Raw genomic sequence first — 10352 nt, forward strand, 5'->3', positions numbered from 1 at the left:
TAATTTTGCTGTCCACAATGAATGCCAAGACAGTGCAAAATGATACACATACACAAACTATACACTATACAAACTATACACACACACATACATACATACAATGTAAGTAACATAATAAAAGCTATGCTGCAGTAGTAGGAATATATACTATGAAAAAATAGAAGTATAGACTGTATATCTATATATGCGAGTATAGAGTAGGAATATAGAATGTGAAAAATAGAAATATAGACCATGTATATGATATATACAGTATATATATATATATATTAAATTAAATTAAATTTATGCATTTAGCAGACGCTTTTATCCAAAGCGACTTACAGTGCATTCAGGCTATCAATTTTTACCTATCATGTGTTCCCAGGGAATCAAACCCCCCAACCTTGCGCTTGGTAACGCAATGCTCTACCACTTGAGCTACAGGAGCACTATTTAATTTAATTTAACTTAATTATATATATACGAATTTACAGTATTAACTTCTGTGCAAAAACAATAGTGCAGTAATGTGCAAATTGAGTGCAACTACATAATAACAATAACAATGAGTCTAATGGCCTTTGACTCCATGCTAGATAATGCAACAGTAACAGATGTGCAAATTTAGAGGAGGCTACATGAGTAATATTAACAAATATACAATGGTAGTAATAACAGCAATAACATTACCAAATTTTCAAATGAGATGAAACAATTGGACCGACTGTTCTCTGAGATAGATAAGTCCACTAGCTAGCTACCTGTTTAAAAGTCTAAAACAGTGTAGTCTAGTTTTTTTGTAGTGGGTTTTATTTGGTGTTGTATTATAGCCTTTTTTTTAGTGTGTATAATGGTATTCCCTTAAGGATTAATACTCTCAATAATTCATACAATATGCATCTATGTAACAGAGCATTGTGAAAGACTGCTTATGTGATATCAACATGTCAATTTATTATAAGGAACAGAAGACTTTAACAGCCGATGACATTTACAGCTGGGGAGACTGGACTGATTTACACTGTTTAGTGTTAATCATTTATCTCAGCCAGTTACATTTATCTTAAGAATATGGTCCCTGGAGAAAAGGTTTTATTAGCTGGAAACTTTCAATGCTCATTTAAGAGAGCCTGTTTTTAAATTCCCTAGCCTGACTTTTCAGTCCACAAGTTTTATCTCTCTCATCATCTGAAACAAGGATATATAAACATTGTATTCGGGTTAACTGCTATGTGTGTGTTATCTCTCGCATTCTCTTGCATTCACTGATCCATCACACTAATGTTACTTAAGTTTTTAGCCAGTTATGTTGGCTTGAGAAAGCCAGCATACTGTTATACTATTTAAAACTACATATTATTATTATTCTGAGACCAATAATTTTCAACTGTACTGTATATCCTCCTAGGGCTTTAATACTGTAGGCACCAAACTCATCAGAGACATTGGACCTTATCTGTAGTTTGTTTCTATCTTTTCTAACTGATGAGACTTAAAGTTTTCTATAAATAATTATCAAAAATCAAAGATTACCCGACTTGCATTGGCTGAGCAAAAATGCCCTCTCTAGAGGAGAACTGCAGTCCACTAGAGGGAGCCACAGGGTAAGAAATCTTTCAACTCCCATCATTTTCTTTCGTTTTCAGATAGTTACATTGACAAATAATTGCATACTTTTCCTTTATGCTGCCAAGCAAAACTTACATATTTGATCATGACCAGGTCAGCTACTGACTATCTGATGTCCAGAGGCCAGTGTGAAAGACGTTCGGGACAGTTGACTGAGCTGTCACTGCTTCATTGGGGCCACTAGTGCGTCCTCACGAAATGTTATCATTTGCATGTTTTTTAAGTCTTGCCAGTTAAAAGATTCAAGCGATTCCTAAGCGCAGGTTTATGAAAACACTGAAAGCGTATATTTTGAGTTTGCTTTCATTTCATATCTCCTTTAGTGATTCATATTCAATGCTACGCAAGAGTTGCGCAATGATAGCACTGGTCATCAACAGAAACACGGCGTGATTTTCAAAAAGTAGGTGCTTCGCAACATGGACAGGGTGAATTTATGAATGAATGTGTAAAAGTTCTGTTTCAAAACGATGTTGTTAGGTATCCTTGCACTTTTTTAAGTCGGTATACGGAAATCCTTCACCTTTCCTAGTGGGTATACAGCGTATACCTGCATATCATGTAGACTACACCACTAGTGTCACCACCAGTGCAGAGCTTGTTTAGGAATGGCAGGTTGGTGTGAGAGAATCTGCACGCACAGTGAAGCAAAGACTTTTGGACAACAGCCTAGTGTCAAGAAGGGCAGCAAAGAAGCCACTTCTCTCCAAGAAAAACATTAAGGACAGACTGAAATTCTGCAGGATGGACAAGGATTGGACAGTAGAAGACTGTGCAAAGTTATTTTCTCTGATGAAGCTCCCTTCCGACTGTTTGGGACATCTGGAAAATCGATTGTTCTGAGAACAAAAGGTGAACACTGTGAGTCCTGTGCTGTGCCAACAGTGAAGCATCCTGAGACCATCCATGTGAGGGGTTGCTTTTCAACCAGTTGGTGATGATCCATGCATTTTAATAAGGCAAGAATGGATCACCATTAGTCAGGATTTGGCCCAGAAGCTAATATCCAGCATGCCAGAGCGAATTGCAGAGGTTATGAAGAACAAGGCTCAACACTAAATATTGACTCATATTTTTTATTTATTTATTTATTTATTGCCAATAAAAGCCTTTAAAACTTACAATATGCTTATTGTTTTTCAGTATACCATTGAAACATGTGGAAAAATAATCTACAAATCCTGAAGCAGCAAACTTTGCAAAACACAAAATTTATTTCGGTGCCAAAACTTTTGGCCATGACTGTATATACACACATAGGAAACTAATAATAGCTTTTGATATAATTATTAATATTTAAAATGTGAATTGTCATTAATGTAACATACTAAATTAACTACTCTGTTTAATATTTTATTTTGATAATTTATTGAATAACTGATGACAGACAAAGTAGAATCCCAGTAAAAGATATTTATATGATATGTTAATTTATTTGTCCATTAAAAAGTAAAGATATATCATAATAGCAACAATATGAATACAAATGTAATGATTTCACTCAACTAACCTACCGATGTCTGAAATCTACATTAAATTAATGGTAATATTACATAAACCCACCACTAATTACAATAAATATTTAATTTAAAAATAATAACAACATGCCACTTGGATTCTGTGCCAAGTCATCATAAGGATCTAATTTTATCTTTTTACTTCAAAATAAAAACTGTAACTTTTAATCCACAAATCCAAAAACATCGATGTGTCCACAACTCCCTCATTATCAACAGATTGCAATTTTCAACAGACACAAAATAAAAATAAAAATTGGCTTATAGCATTAATCAAAAGTGCTGGGATGAGATTTTGTGCCATTTTAAGAGTAAAATTAAGGGGTTGGGGGGCTGTCATTTTACCCTAATTCGCACAATAATGAAAAAGACAGATCTTCAGACATCAACATAAAATACCCTATAGCACTCGAAGTGTCCAAATAAAAGTAATGTTCACTAACTCACTATCCACTTCTTCCACCTGCTGCCCAGACACCTGTCTCACTGCTCTGACAAAATGAAAAAATATCAAAACAACGTCTCAGCAGAACAAGTAAAGCAGACCTCAAATATGCTCTAAACTGTGACATATTTCCATTAGTGTGCGCTACAGGGGTTTAGCAATTATTAATGACAGCAAGCAGTCCACGGTTAACGTCTCAAATGCATGTCAATATACTTTGCTTATCGCCAGCTTTTTAGTAGGAGTGTAGGATGCTGTGCGTCACAATGCGCGTTTGCAAAAGTGTTTCATTCAGCAGGCGTTTTGGACTGACACACTCACAGTTTGGAAAATGAACTGCTCCAAATGTCTAAAATACACAAGTTTACCAAGTCTTAGCCATAGCAGAGCGAGTCATTCACTGGAATAAGCATACAGATTGATTTATCACCTGTGACTACAGACAAATACAATGGATACCACTTTGGAACCCCTTTCAGCATCTCTTCTCTACGACGAGGAAGATGGAAACGAAACCTCCACCAATCTATTCGAGCAGCCGGACTGGCAGGTGGCACTATGGGCGATTGCATACTCTTCCATCGTAATTGTGTCCATCATTGGCAATGTCACTGTTATTTGGATCATTCTGGCACATAAACGCATGAGGACAGTGACCAACTACTTCATTGTAAACCTCGCCTTTTCTGATGCATCTATGGCAACTTTTAACACCGTCTTTAATTTCGTGTATGCTTTGCACAATGACTGGTATTTTGGTTTGGGATACTGTAAATTTCAAAACTTCTTCCCAATAACAGCAATGTTCTCAAGCATTTATTCAATGGCGGCTATTGCTGTTGACAGGTAAGCAGACAACAAAGCACTTCATTGAAAATCATTGTGGATTATTTACTACAGTACAATTTATAAATTGCAATTAATAATCTAAAGATTTTCAGTTCTTTTTCAATTCACCATAACATGTTCCCACGGATTAGGATAATTAATCATCATAGTATGACAACATGACATTAATCGTGCCATAAACCAGTTACAGATTGTAAGTTCCTGTGATAAAACATAGAAATACTGTATACGATCCGCTACCCTTCTGTTTTTGCTGGTCATATATGGTCATGAGCTGATCTAAGTGATGAATCAGGTGAACTGACACACACCTGACAAACACTGATGAAGCTGGTTAGAGCTATTTTTCCCAGCAGGGATATAAACCTAATTCGACCAAATTTTAGGTTTTGTCAGTGTACATAGAGGAAAATAGCTCTAAATCCATCAACTTAAGGCTTAAGTAACCTATACACTTTTTATTTGTGCACCGCCAATCTTCCATCAAAATTAGTTAATGATATTTAATATTAAAACAAATCTTAGATTAATATTCATTTTGGCCCCTTTTAATGATAAATAGCCTAACTCATATTTTTATGAGCAATCGTCATGGTTACTTAAAAGTGTTGAGAAAAGCGCTTAAAAGCTCATGCAAACTCAATAAAAATGGTGAATTGATTAGGACCCACACTTAAGCTTTCAGTGGGTCTAAATAAGAACCTGTGCGCATGTAGTTCGAGCGCGCAACGTCCCCGAGCATGCAATTTATCTGCGCGCGTAATATTCCGTTTAACTGAAAGTCCGTTTACTGCGCGCAAACAATGCATTTGTGATATTCCTGGATAATCGATTCCAGTTGACTTGGTGATACATGAGCAAAATGGGTAGGGAGACTTCGCGCTGAGTGTGGATTAGTGTTCTGGTAATATAAATAAGAGTCTGATTTAGTGACCAACAAGTAGATGGTGATAACAATTAAGCATGCATAAAGCAACCAATCAATCTCCTCTTTCTGGGTGTGCTCCATTGATACAATATGCATGCAGTATATTCCGTCCAAAAAGCTCTGTAATGCACTGAATGGCAATAAAAGAGAAAGTCAACAAAGTGGTATTGCCACCCTTTTCCATTGTGTTATTCACACTGTAAATATCAAAATTATGGTAGCCTGTCATTAAAAGACAAACGTTCACTTTCATTAAGATGTTGTTGGCTGAAATCCACAGATACATGGCTATAATCCACCCTCTGAAGCCCAGGCTCTCCTCTACTACTACTAAAGTTCTGATCGGGGTCATCTGGACTGTGGCTTTTTCACTGGCCTTTCCTCAGTGTTATTACGCCAGCTCCAAGTTCTACTTCCCTCGGACTGTTTGTATGGTGGAATGGCCTGACGATTATGGAGGGAAACATCAGCTCTCGTAAGAAAAGTGGACAAAAATTGTATCCTTTTATTCTGTATGATTTACACCAGTTGCTTTGCTCAAAGTCTACTGACATGAAAATAATTTTAAATGAGGTTAAACATTGAGAGTGGCCTAATTTTTAACTTCTCAAAGATCTTAATGAGGGGGGAATGACAGTAGAGGATTCTTCAGTAGAGATTTGACTCATGAAGTGATGCTTGATCTCCTAGGTATCAGATTGCTGTGATTATCCTAATCTACTTGCTCCCTCTGCTGGTGATGTTGGTGACCTACAGCCTGGTTGGACGGAGGCTGTGGGGCAGCGAGATCCCTGGAGAAGCGTTAGACCACTACCAGAACCAGATGCAGGCGAAACGCAAGGTTAGTGATGCTAATATTTACTTGTGTAATTTTGTTATTTATTCCAGTTTCTCTGCAATAGTCACCTAACTAACTTAAGCCATGTGCACACATGCACACTCAGATGAAGACAGTTGTCATGTTTCTAAACTCTAAATAGGTGCATATCACTAGTAGCTACATCTGAAAAAAAAAGTGTATTATCATCAGCAAATGAAGTTAAGTTCAATAAAATAAAAAAAAATTAAATCAATGGTAAAACCTTCCCTGGGGACAGAACGCTTTTCTTCTACCAGAACATGAAATGAGCTTTTTCATTTCTTTCACATTTTTCTTTCTTGTGTCCTTCATAATAATAAGTCTCTCCAGAGGGATTTTTTCATTGGTGGTAGCAGCTATTTATAGTTTTGGATTATAGTTCTTTGTGTTGAAAAAAAAAAAAGATTCATTTCATTTTTTGTAATTTAATAAAGGTTGTGAAGATGATGATAGTGGTGGTGACGACCTTTGCAATATGTTGGCTTCCCTACCACATCTACTTCATCCTGGGGAGCTTCAGCAGGGACATATACAAGCAGCATTACATCCAGCAGGTCTATTTGTCCATCTTCTGGCTGGCCATGAGTTCCACTATGTACAACCCCATCATTTACTGCTGTCTAAACCAAAGGTAAATGCACATTACATCACAGGAAGGAGAAAAAAATTGATGTAAACACACTAACATGGATATTTAGTGCAGCATTTGCATTGATGTCAGTTAGTGATCCCTACAATTTTATTTATATTCTTCAGGAAGTCCTATTCCTAATGCACAGGAAGTTAAAATCTAGCATCTGCTGTCCTTCTTTAGATTTCGCTCAGGTTTTCGCAAAGCGTTCCAGTGGTGCCCCCTCGTCAAGATTTCTGAGGAGGACAACATGGAGCTGCAGCACATGAGAACCTTCCACATAAGACGCAGTTATCGCACTGAGACCACCAGCGTGGTGGTCCGTAATCATATCAGTGAACCAGAAGACACCACATCCAAACTAATCAAAGTCTGAATTCTACAACATTTCAGTGATGAGGGTGAAAAACATCCCTGTTGGCGATTATTAAAATCGAGCATGACCATACTTGCACTTAATACCTCACAACAGAATTAGATTTTCCCTCTTATTGTTCTCTATTGTGGATTCAGTGGGCTTTAAAGAGGGATAATTCATCTATGGCATAAGCATCAAGCCTTATTTGTTTCTGTTGCTACTTGAAGTACAGTACTAGTCCTAGTATGTGTATAGATCAGTTCATTTTATATACACTACTGTTCAAAGGTTTGGGGTCAGAAATTTTTTTTTTTTAAGAAATTAATACATATATTCAGAAACAATGCATTAAATTTATCAAAAATAACAATAAATGCATTTATAATTATATTTCAAATAATTACTAATCTTTTGAACTTTCTGTTCATCAAATAGTACTGAAAACTGTATCAGTTTCCACAAAAACATTAAGCAGCACAGTTCAGTTGTTTTCAACATTTATAATAATAAGAAATTTTTCTTGAGCACCAAATCAGTGCATATTAGAATGATTTCTGAAGGATAATGTGACTCTGTAGACTGGAGTTATAGATGCTAAAAATTCAGCTTAATTCAGTTAATTCATGCATCACTATTGAGCAATGAATGTTTTAAGCTGTAAATATTTAAATGTCAAGCCGCATCTCTAAATGTAAAAACAGAACTGCAAAATTAGCATTAAATTGTTCAGAGCATCTGTACCCAAAGAGTATGAATTGCTTGAAATATACAGTAAGGTGTAAGCAGTGTGATGACTGGTGGGTTGATTTGCCAGCATTGGAAAAAGAGAGACAAAATTAGGTGGAAAATATGTGTTGCGTAATTATCTATAGTGGTAGAAGATATCATGTATATAAGCTAAAATATAAACAAAACCAAACAGTTGTAATTGTACTGTAAATAGACAAGAAAGCTTACATTTCAGTGGTACTCAACGTTTACAGCATGTATTATATTTAATATACATTTGCATGTACCTCCATACGCTTGACTGATTAAAGAGAATTTAGTGTGTTTGCCTCAGTTTTACCCCTGAGATATTTCATTTCAAAGTTAATATGTATTTTTTTTTCTTTCAAGTATAGCATCCAAGAAATTCTACAATGTAGCTGAGTAATAATTAAGCTGTATGGTTTCTATATACAACTAATTTGTTTGTTATGCTGTCACATATAATGGCAGTGGGTAATGCACAATTAATATTTTTATTGATTTTGTTGGTAAAAATCTCATTTGTTTGTTTGTTTTTCTTTTGTATGAGTGCCTAGGATCTGTTTAATTGTATGAATGTATGAAATCCGAATAAAGGATATTGTACAGGAACTGCATTACTAGTGCATTACATTGCTAGAGTTTTGTCAAATACAAAAATGTAAAATAGAACAGAGGAATTGGTATGTACCCAAATATGACAACCCAGGTGTATATGTATATATATATATATATATATATATATATATATATATATATATATATATGTATGTATGTATGTATGTATGTATGTATATATATATATATATATATATATATATATATATATATATATATATATATATATATATATATATATATATATGTATGTATGTATATATATAAACAGTAAGCACAAATAATATGACTCTACTACACCCTGAAGCTTCTAAACAAACAAGGCTCACATTTGGCTTCCTTAAGGTAATGTTTAAATCTTTATTTATTTGTGCTTTTTTGTGATGTGTGTAAATAAAAATACTGCAAGACAGTTTAAAAAATAACCAGCATTTTCACTATAACATTAAGAAATGTGATTGGAGGATCATTTTAAAATTGAGCCATATTGTTCAGACATGCTTTTTTTGCATCACCTGGCAAATTAGCTGTCAATACATTCATTCAAGATAGAGTGGCAGAAATACTTATTTGATCCCCTGCTGATTTTGTAAGCAAAAATGCTTAAATCCCCAAGCAAAACATGGGTACAAAGTACAGCTTTGTACTTGGTGCAGAAACCCTTGTTGGCAAGCACAGAGGTAAGATGTTTTTTGTAGTTGGTCACCAGGTTTGCACACATCTCAGAAGGAATTTTGATCCACTCCTCTTTACAGATCCTCTCTAAATCCTTAAGGTTTCTTGGCTGTTGAAGTTCCAGCTCCCTCCAAAGATTTTCTATAGGATTGAGGTCTGGAGACTGGCTCGGCCACTCCGTGACCTTAATGTGCTTCTTCTTGAGCCACTCCTTGGTTGCCTTGGTGGAATGTTTCAGGTCACTGTCATGCTGGAAGACCCATCCATGACCCATCTTCAGTGTTCTGGCTGAGGGAAGGAGGTTCTCGTCCAAGATTTTACAGCACATGGCCCGTCCATTTGCCCCTCAATGGGGTGAAGTCCTCCTGTACCCTTAGCAGAAAAACAGCCCCAAAGCATAATGTTTCCACCTCTGTGCTTGACTGTAGGGATGGTGTTCTTGGGATCATAGTCAGCATTTCTCTCCCTCCAAACACGGTGAGTCAAGTTAATGCCAAATAGCTCAATTTTGGTCTCATCTGACCACAACTGTCTCCCAAACCTTCTCTGAATCATTTTGGTGTTCTTTGGCAAAGTTTAAATGGGCCTGTGCATGTGCCTTCTTGAGCAGGGGGACCGTGCGAGTGCTGCAGGATTTCAGTTCATTGCGGTGTAGTGTGTTACCAATGTTATGCTTGGTGACTCTGGTCCCAACTGCCTTAAGATCATTAACAAGCTCCTCCAGTGTAGTTCTGGGCTGATCCCTCACCTTTCTCATGATCATCCTTACCCCATGACGCAAGATCTTTTACGGAGCTCCAGACCGAGGCTGATTGATGGTTATTTTGTATTTCTTCCATTTCTGAATAATCGCACCAGCAGTTGTCTCCTTCTCACCAAGCTTCTTGCTGATGCCCATTCAAGTCTTGTGCAGATCTACAATCTTGTCTGTGACATCCTTTGACATCTCTTTGGTCTTGCCCACCGTGGGAGAGGTTGAAATGGAAGACACAGATTGTGTGGACAAGTGTCTTATACACCTAACGAGCTGACATTAGGAGTAATTTCTTAAAGTGACAGAACTAATCTGTGATGCACATGGGCACATAACCAATCTGTGGGAGCCAGAATT

At 36.4% G+C, this 10352-nt stretch overlaps 1 protein-coding gene across 1 annotated transcript; it reads left to right on the forward strand.

The window, feature by feature from the left end:
* Positions 1-3252: 3252 nt before the first annotated feature.
* LOC109082161 (neuromedin-K receptor-like) lies at positions 3253-7546 on the forward strand. Its single transcript, XM_019097076.2, has 5 exons — positions 3253-4419; positions 5631-5825; positions 6041-6191; positions 6644-6840; positions 7024-7546. The coding sequence occupies exons 1-5, from the start codon at positions 4025-4027 to the stop codon at positions 7214-7216; spliced, it is 1131 nt and encodes a 376-aa protein (XP_018952621.1). The 5' UTR covers positions 3253-4024; the 3' UTR covers positions 7217-7546.
* Positions 7547-10352: the final 2806 nt, after the last annotated feature.

The sequence above is a fragment of the Cyprinus carpio genome, chromosome B13, assembly GCF_018340385.1.
Source record: "Cyprinus carpio isolate SPL01 chromosome B13, ASM1834038v1, whole genome shotgun sequence".
NCBI lineage: Eukaryota > Metazoa > Chordata > Actinopteri > Cypriniformes > Cyprinidae > Cyprinus > Cyprinus carpio.